This window comes from Schistocerca cancellata, chromosome 10 (genome assembly GCF_023864275.1).
Source record: "Schistocerca cancellata isolate TAMUIC-IGC-003103 chromosome 10, iqSchCanc2.1, whole genome shotgun sequence".
In the NCBI taxonomy this organism is placed as follows: Eukaryota; Metazoa; Arthropoda; class Insecta; order Orthoptera; family Acrididae; genus Schistocerca; species Schistocerca cancellata.
This window is the reverse complement of record NC_064635.1, coordinates 73,604,788-73,622,645: the sequence shown is the minus strand read 5'-3', so window position 1 is coordinate 73,622,645 and position 17,858 is coordinate 73,604,788. Positions and strand designations below refer to the sequence as shown.

Genomic DNA, 17,858 nt, shown 5'->3' with positions numbered 1-17,858 from the left:
CATCAGAGACAGTAAATTTGTAAGACTGGATGTAATGAACTGCTATATATATATTGCGACTTTTGGACACTATTAAGGTAAATACATTGTTTGTTCTCTATCAAAATCTTTCATTTGCTATGCCTATCAGTAGTTAGTGCCTTCAGTAGTTCAAAAATGGCAACCTTCAGTAGTTTGAATCTTTTATTTAGCTGGCAGTTGTGGCGCTCGCCGTATTGCATCAGTTCGAGTAACGAAGATTTTTGTGAGGTAAGTGATTGGTGAAAGGTATAGGTTAATGTTAATCAGGGCCATTCTTTTGTAGGGATTGTTGCAAGTCAGATTGCGTTGCGCTAAAAATATTGTGTGCCAGTTTAGTGTTGATCAGAATAGGTAAAGAGCGAAATGTCTGAGTACGTTCAGTTGTTTGAAAATCAAATAATGTAAGAAGTTTATCAGCACAGTAATTCATTAATTTTTCTAAGGGGACCTTTCAATACATACATTTCACAGAAAATTGATCTCTGCATTTCCCGAACATTCGTTTCCTGTCGCCCTCCTGATGCAGATGGTGAGTCATTAACAGCTAATATTTTTCCGTCATGAGTCGATGGTGTCCCACTGTTTCAGGATGGGGAAGACCACAGTCTGGGCATCAGCCATACTGGTGCTGTGGCTGGTGGGCCTCTGTGAGTCGGCCAAGATCCTCTGCCTGATGACCAGCGTCACTCGCAGCCACCACATCTTCAACCGCCGCTTCACCCTCGAGCTCGCCAAACGCGGTCATCAAGTGACCGTGTTCGCTCCAGACCAGGAGAAGAAACCGTCTCCTAACCACCGGGAAATCCTGATAGAAGGAGCCTACGAGGCCATACAAGAAGCGTTCGACTACGAGAGCTTCGCAGAAATGGACAAGATGACCATGGTTGAGGAGGTTTTCAACTGGGGACTAGTCACATGCCGTCACACCTTAAGTTCGAAAGGTGCTCGACAGCTGCTAGAATTGGCGAAAAACGAGACGTTCGATCTGATCATCACAGAATTCGTCGCGCAGGAATGCGTCCTGGGTTTCGTCAGCAAATTCGGCAACCCTCCAGTAATCGGCATCACAGGCTACCCAGGTCCTCCGTGGGCGTACGAGCTGATGGGAAACTTCCAGAACCCGTCCTATGTGAACACTTACATTCTGCCTCTGACCGACCATATGACATTCACGCAGAGGATGCAAAACTTCCTGCTCGACACTTATGTTTGGCTGTACCGCAGGTTTTTGTACATGCCGCAGCAGGATGAGCTCAGCAGGAAGTTCTTCGGCGACTCTACGCCGCTGCCCAGCGAGGTCGAGAAGAACGTCAGCTTCGTGATGGTCAACACCCACTTCAGCACGGACTACCCCAAGCCGCTGGTGCCGGCCATCATTGAGATTGGAGGGCTGCAAGCGAAACCTCCACAGCCCCTACCCAAGGTGAGTTGAACCTAGTAACATTTTACTCTTCCAAGTTCAGATTTTAAAATTTGTTGCACATCGTGAAAAGAGTGTACTGCAGAGTAACGCAACATGCCATGATGTGTGGACTCTAGACAAATAGAAACGACCCTGAACTCTTATGTGCGTTAACAATTGCTACTTCTTAATTGACCATGTCAGTGTCTCAAACGCTCAGTTTGATGTTTGTTCAAAAATGTTCAAATGTGTGTGAAATCTTATGGGACTTAACTGCTAAGGTCATCAGTCCCTAAGCTTACACACTATTTAACCTAAATTAGCCTAAGGACAAACACACACACCCATACCCGAGGGAGGACTCGAACCTCCGCCGGGATCAGCCGCACAGTCCATGACTGCAGTGCCTTAGATTGATGTTTGTACTCACACAAATTACATGACTAACGTGCGTTGTTATCAACTTCATTGACTCCAAAGTAGACCTGGTACCTCATACATCGCATCAGAAATTAAATACCTGTCATCTCAACATAAACACAACTCAATGTCTAACATATCTGATAATCTAACTGTGATACTCCATAAAATAAATATTAGGAAAATCGTTGTTGATAATTCTTCCGGGTTATATGGCCGTGGTCCATGGAATTCTTCTATTCCTAACGTTTCGTCCAATACTACGTTGGACAGCCATACCTCTGAGGATGTCTAACGTAGTATTGGACGAAGCGTTAGGAATAGAAGTATTCCCTGGACCACGGCCATATAACCCGGAAGAATTATCAACGACAGTACCATCCGGTCGTGAATGCCTTCATTGTATGGTTAGAAAAATCCTCCTCTTCCTTCTGCAATAAGCTACCCGCACACGATGCAATACCCTGTTGCACATCAGAAGATGCTGAAGCAGTCCACATTGTCAAATATTGTCAACTTCAAAACTTTTCCCTAAAAAATCAACATATATGGCCAGTTCTCTCTGAGACACAGTAAAGCAAATGCTCGCATCTTCCCCCGTTTTCACTTCTTGTCTTGTCATATCTCACTCATTTACCATACTTTCTTTCCCCTCTCTCTTCATCATGCTCCTCTCCACACGTCCATTGCTGCCCAATCCTTCCATTGCTGAACTGCCTGCGAGCAATTTGTCTTTCTTATTCTACTTTTCGTAGATTAAAACAATTTGGTGTTTTTGTCCTGTTGTTGATGCTCTTTGCTCTACTAATGCTACAGTTATTCTTAACCTTTTCCCGCTCACATTTTTCGTTGCATTAGGAAAAAAATTAAAACATTATTTGTGACTTGCAAATTCTTATACCAACATATTAAACATGATTTCAGTTTTTTCAATTACATCAGTTTTTTTTATTCTAATGGTCCTGTATACTCATAATTCTGTTGGCGCTGCCATCTAGTGATGTAGTGTAGTTTACAACAAGAACTCAATGGTGCCATGTGGAACCAGTGTCCTTTCGTGGATATTTTGCTGAACTATCTAAAAAATGTAATGGATCCTAACGGACGCATTCGGTTCGAAAGAGTTAAGTGTTGTACCCAGCATTAAATTTAAAACTTTTTAAATGTTCGTCACAGGTGACATAATCTAAAATGTTTAAAACGCCTACTTCATTGTAAGAGAAGAAACTATGACTCTGACCTTCGTAAGATAAATGAATATATAAAATTATTTGTTGTTCGTTGGTGTTCTCTTCAGCCTAAAGACTGGTTTGATGCAGCTCTCCATGCTACTCCATCCCACGCAAGCCTCTTCATCTTCAAATAACTACTGTACCGTCCATCCTTCTGATCTGTTTAGGTACTGTATTCGCCTCTTGGCCTCCGCCTATATTTTTAACCCCCCTCCCCCCCCCCCCCAAACGTCCGTCCCATACTAAAATTTGGTAATCCCTTGATGTCTCAGAATGTGTCTTATCAACTGATCCCTTATTTTAGTCGTGTCTCAAATTTCTTTTCTCTTCAACACCATTCACTACCTCCTCATTACTCATCGCGATCTACCCATCTAATCGTCAGCATTCTTCTGTAGCACCGCATTTCGACAGCTTCTATTCTCTTCTTGTCTAAACTGTTTATCGTCCATGTTTCACTTCCATACATGGGTGCACTTCACATAAATACTTTCAGAAAAGCCTTCTTGACACTTAAATCTTTATTCGATGTTCACAAACTTCTCTTCTTCAAAAATGCTTTTTTTGCCATTGCCAGTCTACAGTTTGTATCCTCTCTGCTTCGACCGTCAGCAGTTATTTTGCTGCCCTAATAACAAACGTCGTCTCGTGTCCTAATCTTATTCCCTCTGCATCACCGGGTTCAATTCGACTACATTCCATTATCCTTGTTTTGCCATTGTCCATGTTCATGTTTTACCCCCTCCATTCTATTCAGCTGCTCTTCCAAGTCCTTTGCTGTCTCTGCCAGAATTAGAAAGTCATAGGCAGACCTCCAAGTTTTTATATCTTCTCGCTGAAATTATTTGTGACGAGGGAAAGGTAAAATTTAAATAACCGATTTATTTATTTTAGAGGCTCGCAAATATGATCCGATAAGCATCGTCAAAACTATACATATTTATTATTACTGAGGTACGGCTGCTTCAGTATTTGTGCAATGCTAATCACGCATCTTGTTGGCCCCTTTGAGACCGACAAACTCAGTAGGCTAACGACCACCTACTCCCACTGCCAGGAAATTTCAGACAGTTGATTGTTGTCTACTGTTTCAGGACGTCGAAGACTGCAATTCGAACCTCGGCCGAGCAAGTTTTATGTTTTACGACAAAATCACATTCATGTTCCGAGAAAGGTACACTACTGGCCATTAAAATTGCTCTGTTGTACGAAGCTCATGTTTGCCGTTTCAATGCGTATGCCAAACGCCGTAAGTTATATACTACAAACAGTTCAGAATTATTATATTGCTCCTTTTTTGCCATGATGTATGCAATTTCCGCTTCATTTCGATATGCTGTCATTACATAGTCTGGAAAAAAATTCTCTGTTATTGCTGACACTCGCCCTTTCTATGACCAAGAGCGTATTTCGTCTCAGCTTTCGCTATTTTCTTTCATCCACTATTTGCGTTAGTAATTTTGTTTTATATTTTTTTTAACGTAGTAGAATATCCTGCTTGCTGTATCCATTTTCGGCTCCTTCATGCTTAATAACCCCTAGTTCTCTTCCAAATTTCATACTCTGCGTGGAAGTATGAGGAGCTGCGTGGCACAATCTCTCCTCCAGTATTACGTGGGAGTGTGTTTATTTCTGAAGCCGCCAAAGCTGGGCTTTCCTGCCTCCCTTTTGACGGCCAAATCTAAAAAGTTAAAGGCCCCACTCTTTTCCAGCTATAACTTGGATCGCATTTTCAGGTGCTGCTAGGTTAACATTTTTCCTTCCATAAGTACCTCAGATCACTTCCATCTAACAAGACTGACCAGTTATGATCACATTGTGTACGTTTCTTTCATTGTGCTCGGCGACCGGTGACAGAATTTCAAATAAAAATTGGTTCTAAACCCGCTGAGCAGGACAGGTAATTAGGATTGTGGAAAGGGCCAAATAGGTTGGGGTCAGTTTCATCTTCTAATTGTAATTTATTGTAATTTAATAACACTTTTACAACCAAAGCGGCACATAGCCGGACCTTTACCGAATGCAATTCTTTCACGGCTGAAGGCCTCCAAACAAGAAATCTTAACAAATCAATAAGATAAACGTCCAATTATGATAGCAATAAAACAATTTAAAAAAAAACATCACCGCAAAGTAGATAGAACAAACATATGCAAGGTGCAACACAAATGGATCACGGCCACAATTAAGTTTCAAAATTTTAAAATATATTACCATAATCTTTAAGGGCAGAGGACCCCAATGTTTAAGCTTGAAAGATAAATTTAAGAATTTGCAAAATTTTTAAGAAAAAAAGGAAAATAACTACAAGCCTTAAATTTTAAGCAGCTGAAAACATATAATTAAACACCGGTGGCACTCTGAAGCCTCCAGGGAGGTCGGTCTGCCCCCGTTCACTTAGGCGAGACAGGTGGTGAGCCCAACTACACTTGATCGGTTGGAACCCAACCAGGGGACAGTTGAGAACCGACCGACATAACGACTTGCTTCCCATCAGTCAGTACATGAGAACTCAAACAGTAAGGGTTACAAACGTGATAATCCACAATGGAGTATGTACTAGCTGTCAAAATAGCACACACCATGTTGAACAGCGAAAACAGGTGAGAAAAGGACACTGCCTGAACTTACGTCAGTACCCAGGGCAGGTAACCAGAACACTAACGGTCAAAAGGCAGAAAATTCCACTGGTGCACTCGAATAGTAGTCAACCAAAATAGTTAATTGCACCGCATGGCGGCTAAATTTCAGCCGTAGAAACACTCGGTGTTGCTCACAGGAAAACCTCCCAACAGCGAACCACCGAACCGAACCACCACAACATAAATGGACGTGGCCTGGCTAGTTGAAACCACTGCTCAACTTTGACGTCCTGGGTCGGTGAACCACGAAGCTCTTAGCGATCGGACAGCTCCACACAAGCTCCGACATTGTGCAAGGGCTGCCAGCGGACCCAGCCGACTGCACCGCGCGGAGACATCTTCCCTCGTCCGCAACAACCGACCGACCGACTGCCAGTACGCCAACAACATTTAAAACGAATTGTAAGTGAAAATGACACCAACTACACACACATTTTTACAAACACCTGGACGAAGACTTAAGCGACACACAGCAGTAACTAAACACGCACGAAGACAAATTGGGAGTCGATGCACAGACACACAGCTGAGCCGGCCGGAGTGGTCGAGCGGTTCTAGGCGCTACAGTCTGGAACCGCGTAACCGCTACGGTCGCAGGTTCGAATCCTGCCTCGGGCATGGATGTGTGTGATGTCCTTAGGTTAGTTAGGATTAAGGAGTTCTAAGTTCTAGGGGACTGATGACCGTAGAAATTAAGTCCCATAGTTCTCAGAGCCATTTGAACACACAGCTGACTCATGATGGATCGGCGAGCCAAAATGCGTCGTCCGGTAGGACGACCGATCGACGATCCACCAAGACCGGCTCAAGTGATGCGTGGTGGCAATGGTCGGGCGGGCCACGTCAAAGCAGACCTCACTGCTGCTCCAACCCGACTGCACTATTGCGGCATTGCAACTCCCCGACTGGCAGGTCCGGACTGCGCTCCAGACGCGTTCCAACTGACTGCCAGACCCTGACTCGCGACGGGAACTCCCTCTCCGAACTCGCTTACGACAGACAACCACCGGGAAGTAATAGCAGTCAAGCAAAGATACTACGAGAGGGGATATATCGATAAGCGCTGCTAACGCCGTTCACGGCCAGGCAAAGCAGCAGCTCAGTGACAGTAGTAATTTAAATCAACGTAGTGAGGTGGAAGTACGACGGCGGACATGCCGCCGCCGTCACCCCCCGTCCACCTTCTCCAGTTTGCCGATGACACCGCCTTCCTTGCCCTTGCCCCCACCCTGCAATTCTCCCAAGACCTTCTCCAATCCCATCTTGACCAGTTCACCGCTTGGTGCAACCAGTGGTTGCTCAAGGTCAATCCCTCCAAAACCCAGGCGATCATTGTAGGCAAAACCACCCCTTCCTTCCGCCTCCTTGATTTCTATCTCACCGTCTATGGCCGTCCTATTGCCCTCACTCCCACCCTTAAGTACCTTAGCGTCACCCTCGACCGTCGCCTCTCGTGGACTCCCCATCTCCGGACAATCCAAGCCAAGGCACGCTCCCGACTTCGTCTCCTTAAGCTCCTTTCCGGCCGTACGTGGGCTCTGGACCCCTCCACAATCCTCCACACCTATAAATCCCTCATCCGCCCTATCCTTTGTTGCGCCCATCCAGCTTGGATCTCCGCCCCCCCTACCTTTTATAAGTCCCTCCAAATCCTTGAACGCCATGCTCTCCGCCTTGCCTATCGCATCCGTCTCCCCTCCCCCACGCGGATCCTGTATGATCCCCCACCTCCTCCTTTTCCTTGAAAGGATACAGATCCTGTACACCTCCCGCAAACTCGATCCTCCTCACCCGCTCGTCTCCCCGATCCTCTCCCACCCCCACCCACTGCCGCGCCAGTATTCCCACGTCCCACCCGGTCTCCATCTCTCCACCCTCCTTACCCTCTCCTGAGGTAGCTTCCGCCAGCTCCCTCTCCCTGATGATGCCCTCCTCCCCTCCCTCTACCCCTCCTACCAACTTTGATCCTCCCACCCTCCGCCTGTGCTTGCTCCTCTGGGCACCCTCCCTCCCTTCTCTCCCTTTTCCCTCCCTCCTCCATTTCTCCCCGCTCCTCCCCCGTGATTCCCCTCTCCTGTCCCTCTCCTCCTGCCCCCATATCATCAGCCATTGGCATCCTTGTTCTCCCCTCTCCCCCACCTCACCCCTGTTCCCCTCTTGGCAGGTCCCCGGACTTGCACACACTACGTGGACTTTCGCGCACCGGAGATCATCGCCATCTGTGGCTCGTGTGTGTGACGTCATTTTCTGTTTTTAGTGTCCGCCGTCCCGCTTCTACGTTCACTTGTGCCGTCGGATTCATCAGTGTTCTGCGCGTCGTGTCAATGTGTTTTCAGTGTTGTTATCGTCGCGTGTGAATGGCTCCGTGTTTTTTGTGTCCCTGTGACCACTATTTTTTGCCCGTCACTATGTTCTTTCTAATTATCCATCTTGTACTGTTATTGTCAACACTGTGGCTGAAGAGCGGCGTAGCGTGCCGCTGACAGCCTACCTGATTGTTCAGGTATTAAAATAACAATAAAGTAAAAAAAAAAGTGGAAGTACGTTAAAAACAGGGTGTAAAATACATTATGGAGGGAACACGAGCCACGCACGGCTCACTAAGGACAGTACTGTCTAGCTCCAAACATGTAGAACCATCATCATAGAATGATTATCTCTTTTTATTGTAGGACCTGAAGGAGTTCCTGGACTCAGCAAAAGACGGGGCCATCTTCATGAGCCTAGGCACCAACATCCGGAGCGACAAGCTGGACGAAGCCAGCAGGCGCGCCTTCCTGGAGGCCTTTGCCACGCTGCCCCACAAGGTGCTCTGGAAGTGGGAGTCAGACTCCCTGCCTGGTCAGCCGCCCAACGTCAAGATCATCAAGTGGGCGCCCCAGAACGATATCTTGGGCAAGTGCACTTTACACTCCACTTTCTATAGTTTTGTCATTTTATCAGGGCAAGTCATTTACCCTGGGTGCCCAAAAGTCATAGGACAGCAACTTTCAAAATTGCAGCGCGTCAGCAGTCGTTGGTTGATATATTAAAAAACTAGAAACCCGCCTCGACTGCGAAAAAAGCACCTAGTGTTTACCTAGGTTTCGGCGTAGATAACTACACCTTCTTCAGAACAATAAAACCCACAAGTGCCTAAGAAGACCTTTGTCAATGATTAAAAGAACACCATGGCTATACATTTATAAACGAAAAAGGGGAAACACAAACAGTACATATGTACAAAGTCTAAACCGTTACTTAACTTAATGGTGTACGCTCCACCTCACACCGGCTTATGTTCGATGGGCCACGACCCGCCATACACTGCAGCTACAAATGGTCGCTCACTTACACGCTCGACCCGCTACCTGTGCACATGCGCGAGACAAGGGAAGTTACTTGAATGCGCATGCGCATACTAATACGTGAAAGTTTATACATGGGTCGTGGCTAAATAGCCCTTATATTCCCAACCATGGATCAACGTATTTCAAAAATAGAATGGATAGAATGAGTGATGAGCTACATAGGAGATGAAGCTTAAAAATAACCGCACACGGTTGCTTATGTTAGGAAAGAAACATATATGAAGCTATCTATGACAGCAGATAAAGGTATAGGGATAAAACGTGACGTGTTCAACGGGCTAAAATCACATTCATCGTAAAAGAAATGACGAAAAAAGAAAAGATGAACAGCTTCACCAACCGCGCTCGCCAATCAGCGCACGCATGTGAAAATCCCCAGATCATCAGATTTCTTCATACTTTTTCGTCATTTCTTTTACGCCGAAACCTAGGTAAACACTAGGTGTTTTTTCCGCAGTCGAGGTGAGTTTCTTGTTTTTTAATATCATAGGACAGCATTTCATGTGGTGTCGGTTGCCGGCTGCTGAAGCCTATGAGGTCCACTGTCTCGTACAGTCTTGGAGAAAATGGGTTCCTGACCCTCCAGGTTCATAACGTTGCCTTGACAAACTGCCTATTGGCTTCTGTCTCGGGTTCTTCGGCCGACGTTCATCTAATGATTTTACTGACGTTTCGCAACCACGAGTGAGACCGACCAAGTAATAAAATTCGCCGACACGGAAGTTCTGGCTGTAAAGAAGCACTATCACAACCGCTTGTTCAGAGAAGCTGTAGAAATACAAAAACACGGGAACAGCTTCAACAAGAAAGAGGAAAGCCTTAAGGTAAACGGATCCTGGCTTCCCGTACTGCAGCGAACGACCGTCGCAGGTAGCAAGAGGAGAACCGCACCGGAAATGACCGAGGAGAAGCCCTCGGACATTAGCGTGCCAGCTACATATACAGGGTTATTACAAATGACTGAAGCGATTTCACAGCTCTACAATAACTTTATTATTTGAGATATTTTCACAATGCTTTGCACACACATACAAAAACTCAAAAAGTTTTTTTAAGCATTCACAAATGTTCGATATGTGCCCCTTTAGTGATTCGGCAGACATCAAGCCGATAATCAAGTTCCTCCCACACTCGGCGCAGCATGTCCCCATCAATGAGTTCGAAAGCATCGTTGAAGCGAGCTCGCAGTTCTGGCACGTTTCTTGGTAGCGGAGGTTTAAACACTGAATCTTTCACATAACCCCACAGAAAGTAATCACATGGGGTTAAGTCGGGAGAGCGTGGAGGCCATGACACGAATTGCTGATCATGATCTCCACTACGACCGATCCATCGGTTTTCCAATCTCCTGTTTAAGAAATGCCGAACATCATGATGGAAGTGCGGTGGAGCACCATCCTGTTGAAAGATGAAGTCGGCGCTGTCGGTCTCCAGTTGTGGCAAGAGCCAATTTTCCAGCATGTCCAGATACACGTGTCCTGTAATGTTTTTTTCGCAGATGAAAAAGGGACCGTAAACTTTAAACTGCGAGATTGCACAAAACACATTAACTTTTGGTCAATTGCGAATCTGCTGCACGAATGCGTGAGGATTCTCTACCGCCCAGATTCGCACATTGTGTCTGTTCACTTCACCATTAAGAAAAAATGTTGCTTCATCACTGAAAACAAGTTTCGCACTGAACGCATCCTCTTCCATGAGCTGTTGCAACCGCGCCGAAAATTCAAAGCGTTTGACTTTGTCATCGGGTGTCAGGGCTTGTAGCAACTGTAAACGGTAAGGCTTCTGCTTTAGCGTTTTCCATAAGATTTTCGAAGCCGTCGGCTGTGGTACGTTTAGCTCCCTGCTTGCTTTATTCGTCGACTTCCGCGGGCTACGCGTGAAACTTGCCCGCACGCGTTCAACCGTTTCTTCGCTCACTGCAGGCCGACCCGTTGATTTCCCCTTACAGAGGCATCCAGAAGCTTTAAACTGCGCATACCATCGCCGAATGGTGCTAGCAGTTGGTGGATCTTTGTTGAACTTCGTCCTGAAGTATCGTTGCACTGTTATGACTGACTGATGTGAGTGCATTTCAAGCACGACATACGCTTTCTCGGCTCCTGTCGCCATTTTGTCTCACTGCGCTCTCGAGCGCTCTGGCGGCAGAAACCTGAAGTGCGGCTTCAGCCGAACAAAACTTTATGAGTTTTTCTACGTATCTGTAGTGTGTCGTGACCATATGTCAATGAATGGAGCTACAGAGAATTTATGAAATCGCTTCAGTCATTTGTAATAGCCCTGTAGTCAGCGGCCGCGAGTTCGGCTCCAGTTCACCACCGGCAGTGGAGGGTGAAGCTTTGACAATGCCAGTCACTCGTGCTGGCGAAACGTCAGTAAAATCATTAGATGAACGTCAGCCGAAGAACCCGAGACAGAAGCCAATAGGCAGTTTGTTACAGGAGTCCGTCGATAGCTGCCCACAAATCATCAGCAGTTACGCAATGTCTATTCGTCAAACGCTTGTGATCGTCCTGTATGGTGATTTAGGTATGTATCTCTGCGATGGTGAATATCAGCCCTAGACACTGCTGACCTCATAAATTCGACTACTTGTGTAACCTACAGGAGGTGAGCACATGGGTACGACGTAGGCATTTGGTACCACCGGTGCCAGAAGATGGTAAGTAGGCTCGCTGTGCAGATACCAAGCTAAGTGGCTAATGTCATAGGTGTTGTCCTGTTTGGGTGTTGTGTGCTGTCCTTAGGTTAGTTAGGTTTAAGTAGTTCTAAGTTCTAGGGGACTGATGACCATAGATGTTAAGTCCCATAGTGCTCAGAGCCATTTGAACCATTTTGTTGTCCTGTTTCAAAATGTGTCGAGTGCGATGCTCTAATCTAGCTGCTATACGTGGAATACGAAAACTGTTACATACAGACCGTGTAGTGGACATGACAGCATGCCACGAGTTAACCGACTTCGAACTTTGGGCAATGATCGGTGCAAGACGCTTGGTTCGCAGCATGTTAATTAGACAAGAAGAAGAATTTTAGCACTGTTTCCAGTGCCGGGGTCAGGTCGCAGTCTGGAATTGGAGCCATAACATATTTGTGATCCATAGGGTGTCCAGGAGAAATGATCAATATTCAGAGATACGATCGGAACGATCATCCGAAGCAAAAATTCTAGTGAACATCGGATCTAAAATCCATACCTTAAGGGTTATGAGCACTTCTTCGTCTTCGATACTGTGAAACAAATTTTTTTCCACTGCAAGTTCTTTGAGGAACATTTTGAGAGGCGCTAATAAGGACGAAAACAAAAAACTGCCCAGTATACATGGGATCTATAGGGCATACCTTAACCCTAGCAATACCAAGACGTTTACCATAATGTGCGCATTACCAAGGATGGGAGAGGGGAGTAAGAAGAAGCAGTACTGTACCCCCACCCCCAAAAAAATTGGAGAACAGAATTCGTTAATTGTTGTTGAATTATATTAACAACATGCTTTTTAAAGAGGTACTGATGTGTAAGCAGGGTCCACAAACTGAAAATATCTTTCAACACACTCTTAGCAATATCAGTGCACGTTCAGTAATGCTACTTTATGACCACCAAAAAGAATTAATAACGCAAATTTCGTTCGTTGTTGGTAACTTTTACTCTCAACACATTTTTTAAAGAAATATTGATGTGTAAGTAAGGCCCTGAACCTCGAAATATTGAATCGGCGTTCACTGGGGAAAGTAACATATGCTGGAGTCTTAAATTTTTGGGTTAAGTTTAAAAAAAATTTAAAATATGTATAGAATCTACTAAAATAACTATATTAGTTGAAATTGAATAAGGATTTAAAGATATATTAGGTGAAACGGAGAAAGTTGTGAGAAAATATTGTTGTCTTCAGTCCAAAGAGAGGTACCCTACTGCTGCCCACAATAGTTTACCCTGGGCAAACTTCTTCAACTTTGTATGGCTACTGCGACTCACACCCATTTGAAACAGCTTACTCTAGTCAGGCTTGTCTCCCTCTACAATATCAACACCCTCGTTTCCTGATTTCGTAATTCTTTGATGTCTCAGGCATGTTCTACCAATCAATACCTTCACTTACTCAATTTATGCCATAGATTTCATTTCTTTCCTATTTGATTCAGTACCTCCATATTAATTATTCGATCTACCCATCCAATCTTCAGCATTCCTTCGTACCATTAAATATAACAAAACTTCCATTTTTTCCTTGTCTGAACTGTTTATTGTCCACGTTGCACTTGAGTACAATGCTATCATGCAAATATCTTCAGAAAACTTCCTAACATTTAAATTTATGTTATATATTAAGAAATGCTTTTCTTGCTATTGCCAGTCTGCATTTTATATCCTCTACACTTCGGTCACTATCAGTTATTTTGCTGACAAAACAGAATTTTTTTTTTAGTTTCTCATTTCTTAATCTAAATTCCCTCACCATCGCCTGAGTTAATTCGATTACGTTCTATTGGCCTTGTTTTACTTTTGTTGAAATATATCTTATAACCACTTTTTAAGACTCTAACCATTCCGTTAAACCACTCTTGCAAGTCCTTCGCTATTCAGACTTACAATGTCGTCGGCAAACGGTGAAGTTTTTATTTCTTCTCCCTGAACATTAGTGCCCTTCCCAAATTTCTCCTTGGTTTCCTTCACAAATTGCTCAGTGTACAAATTTGACAATATTGGGGATAGCCTACAACCTTGTCTTATTCCCTTCTCAACAAAACAATATGACACGGACGTAAAGGAGTCTAAAACAACGGTGATGGTTTGTGCCAGAGGAGGATAAGCCAAGCCCACTGGCAACTGCAAGCTGACTCACATACTTCCTTCGGGAGCGATATCGCACAAGATGAAAGAGGTAAACAAGAAGGAAACAGCAGCACTGCGCACACAAAAAGTGCTCTCTATAAACAAAAGGAGATGATAACCTAAAAAAGTAACAGCCGACACCTAGAGAAAGCAGGTGCTGGATTGCGGCATCGTGTATGGCTGTCAGTCTTCGGCTCTGGATCGGAGGCAAGGAAAGCTGGAATTCTTTTGAGATTTGCTTGTACGGGCGCGTACTGAAACTTAAACGGACTGACGTGATTATGAATGTTCATATCCTTAAAAGAGTGGAACAGAGAAGGACTTTATGGAATACTATCGTTCACGTGTCGAGACATAAGGGTCTACTAAAGCCAAGAACTTAATTATATTTTAATACAGAAGGAAACAGAATGAGACTGCAATTGAAGTAGTAATTGACGGAAAGTCATCAAGTAAAATGTAAGTGATTTCTGGCGTTCCCCAAGGTAGTGTTATAGGCCCTTTGCTGTTCCTTATCTATATAAACGATTTGGGAGACAATCTGAGCAGCCGTCTTTGGTTGTTTGCAAATGACGCTGTCAGAAGACCAAAACAAATTGCATACCGATTTAGAAAAGATGTCTGTATGGTGCGAAAATTGGCAGTGTGAGGTCATCCACATGGGTGCTACAAGGAATCCGTTGAACTTCGGTCGCACGATAAATCAGTCAAACCTAAAGGCCGTAAATTCAACTAAATACCCACGAATCACAATTACCAACAACTTAAATTGGAATTAACACGTAGAAAATGTTGTGGGGAAGGCTAACCAAAGACTGCGTTTTGTTGGCAGGACACTTAGAAAATGCAACAGACCTACTAAGGAGAACGCCTACACTACCCTTGTCCGTCCTCTTTTAGAATACTGCTGCGCGGTGTGGGGTCCTTAACAGATAGGGTTAACGGAGTACATCGAAAAAGTTCAAAGAAGGGCAGCATGATTTGCAGTATCGCGAAATAGGGGAAAGAGTGTCACTGAAATGATACACAATTTAGGATGGATGTCATTAAAACAAAGGAGTTTTTCGTTGCAGAGGAATCTTCTAACGAAATTTCAGTCACGAACTTCCTTTTCCGAATGCGAAAATATATTGTTGACACCGACCTACATAAGGAGTTTTTCGTTGCAGAGGAATCTTCTAACGAAATTTCAGTCACGAACTTCCTTTTCCGAATGCGAAAATATATTGTTGACACCGACCTACATAAGGAGGAATGATCACCAAGATAAAATAAGGGAAATCAGATCTCGTACGGTAAGATATAGGTGTTAGTTCTTTCTGCACTGTATACTAGATTCGAATAATAAGAGAATTCTGAAGGTGGTTCGATGAACCCTCTGCCTAGCACTTAAATGTGATTTCAGAGTATCCATGTAGATGAAAATGTAGAAGTACATACATAAAATCCATTTTAATACTGTATGTGCGAAAGTAGCCCTTTACGTCACGCTTACACGACTAAACCACTGAACCAATTTTGATGAAATTTGGTATTCAGATAGCTTGAACGGAATGGATGGTGTCATGAAGGGAGGATATAAGATGAACATCAACAAAAGCAAAACGAGGATAATGGAATGTAGTCTAAGGAAGTCGGGTGATGCTGAGGGAATTAGATTAGGAAATGACACACTTAAAGTAGTAAAGGAGTTTTGCTATTTGGGGAGCAAAATAACTGATGATGGTCGAAGTAGAGAGGCTATAAAATGTAGACTGGCAATGGCAAGGAAAGCGTTTCTGAAGAAGATAAAGTTGTTAACATCGAGTATAGATTTAAGTGTCAGGAAGTCGTTTCTGAAAGTATTTGTATGGAGTGTAGCCATGTATGGAAGTGAAACATGGACGATAAATAGTTTGGACAAGAAGAGAATAGAAGCTTTCGAAATGTGGTGCTACAGAAGAATGCTGAAGATTAGATGGGTAGATCACATAACTAATGAGGAAGTATTGAATAGGATTGGGGAGAAGAGAAGTTTGTGGCACAACTTGACCAGAAGAAGGGATCGGTTGGTAGGACATGTTCTGAGGCATCAAGGGATCACCAGTTTAGTATTGGAGGGCAGCGTGGAGGGTAAAAATCGTAGAGGGAGACCAAGAGATGAATACACTAAGCAGATTCAGAAGGATGTAGGTTGCAGTAGGTACTGGGAGATGAAGAAGCTTGCACAGGATAGAGTAGCATGGAGAGCTGCATCAAACCAGTCTCAGGACTGAAGACCACAACAACAACATAGCTTGAACGCTGAGGAAGGACACAGGCTAGTTCAGAAAGTGTGTAGTACAACATACTTATTGATAAGAAGAATATAACCAGAAATATGGAACAATAATTTCTCTTTGGAAAAGCAGTTTACTCTGTGGAGGCTTTCTAGTATGCCCGAACTATAGAATAATACGCAGGTGTTCAGAATAACTTTTATTACTTTCATACTCGAAAACACAACGTTAAACATAAACAACTCTAAGTCACTATGCCAACAGCGGCAAAGAATATGCTCTAATACGTCAGCGATACGATCGCGCTAACTTCACGTGGCAAAGAATGTCAAAGTGTTGCCACATCAGCCCCTCCATTTTGTTTTAAAACCGGGTGCTCCCGGTATGTCAGGGAATTTACACTTCACTTGTCTACCTGCTCTTGTAACCACTGTTGGAGTCCGATCCTGTTCTTCCTGTTCCTCTGTATGAGTATCTGGGTTATCGTCCATGTTCTCTGGCATCATCACGATGGGTTCCTCGCTGGGTGAACTTGACACCATGGGTTGAATGCAGGGAGATCGCGTCGATGTACACGGGTTTGAGGCGCTCAATGGACACTGTTTCTCGGTTGCCGTTCATCTCGATTCTGAACCAGTGTTCACCTCTCTCTATTATTCGGTAGGGACCACAGTATGGAGAAAGGAGTGGTGGGCGTACTGCATCGTCTCTGAGCCACACTTGAGACGCTTGCGTCAAGTCTTTATGCACGAACACCTTTCGTTCCCCATGCCTGATAGGGTTGGTAGGCTCCAGTTTTCGCATTCCGCTGCTACGTTGTTGTACAAACTGCGTGTAAAGCTCTGAAGTGGCCAATCGAGAGGATTGTGGCGCGAATAATTCCCCTGGAACTCTCAACTCTTCGCCATAAACTGCACTACTGGCCATTAAAATTGCTACACCACGAAGATGACGTGCTACAGAAGCGAAATTTAACCGACAGGAAGAAGATGCTGTGACATGCAATTGATTACCTTTTCAGAGCATTCACACAAGGTTGGCGCCGGTGGCGACACCTACAACGTACTGACATGACGAAAGTTTCCAACCGATTTCTCATACACAAACAGCAGTTGACGGGCGTTGCCTGGTGAAACGTTGTTGTGATGCCTCGTGTAAGGAGGAGAAATGCGTATCATCTCGTTTCCGACTTTGATAAAGGTCGGATTGTAGCCGATCGCGATTGCGGTTTATTCTATCGCAACATTTGTGCTCGCGTTGGTCGAGATCCAATGACTGTTAGCAGAATATGGAATCGACGGTGGGTTCAGGAGGGTAACACGGAACGCCGTGCTGGATCCCAACGGCCTCGTATCACTAGCAGTCGAGATGACACGCATCTTATCCGCATGGCTGTAACGGCTCGTGCAGCCACGTCTCGATCCCCGAGTCAACAGATGAGGACGTTTTCAAGACGACAACCATCTGCATGAACAGTTCGACGACGTTTGCAGCAGCATGGACTATCAGCTCGGAGACCACGGCTGTGGTTACCCTTGACGCTGCATCACAGACAGGTGCGCTTGCGATGGTGTACTCAACGACGAACCTGTGTGCAGGAATGGCAAAACGTCATTTTTTCGGATGAATTCAGGTCCTGTTTGCAGCACCATGATGGTCGCATCCGTGTTTGGCGACATCGGGATGAACGCACATTGGAAGC

At 44.6% G+C, this 17,858-nt stretch overlaps 1 protein-coding gene across 1 annotated transcript in view; it reads left to right on the top strand.

Moving 5' to 3' along the window:
* Positions 1-17,858, top strand: part of LOC126106131 (UDP-glucosyltransferase 2-like) — a 77,210-nt gene that overhangs the window by 22,404 nt on the left and 36,948 nt on the right. The window contains exons 2-3 of the mRNA XM_049912375.1: positions 610-1,444; positions 8,390-8,612. Of these exons, the coding sequence (XP_049768332.1) occupies positions 611-1,444; positions 8,390-8,612 (1,057 nt within the window). The 5' untranslated portion in view covers position 610. The remainder of the gene's footprint in view (positions 1-609; positions 1,445-8,389; positions 8,613-17,858) is intronic.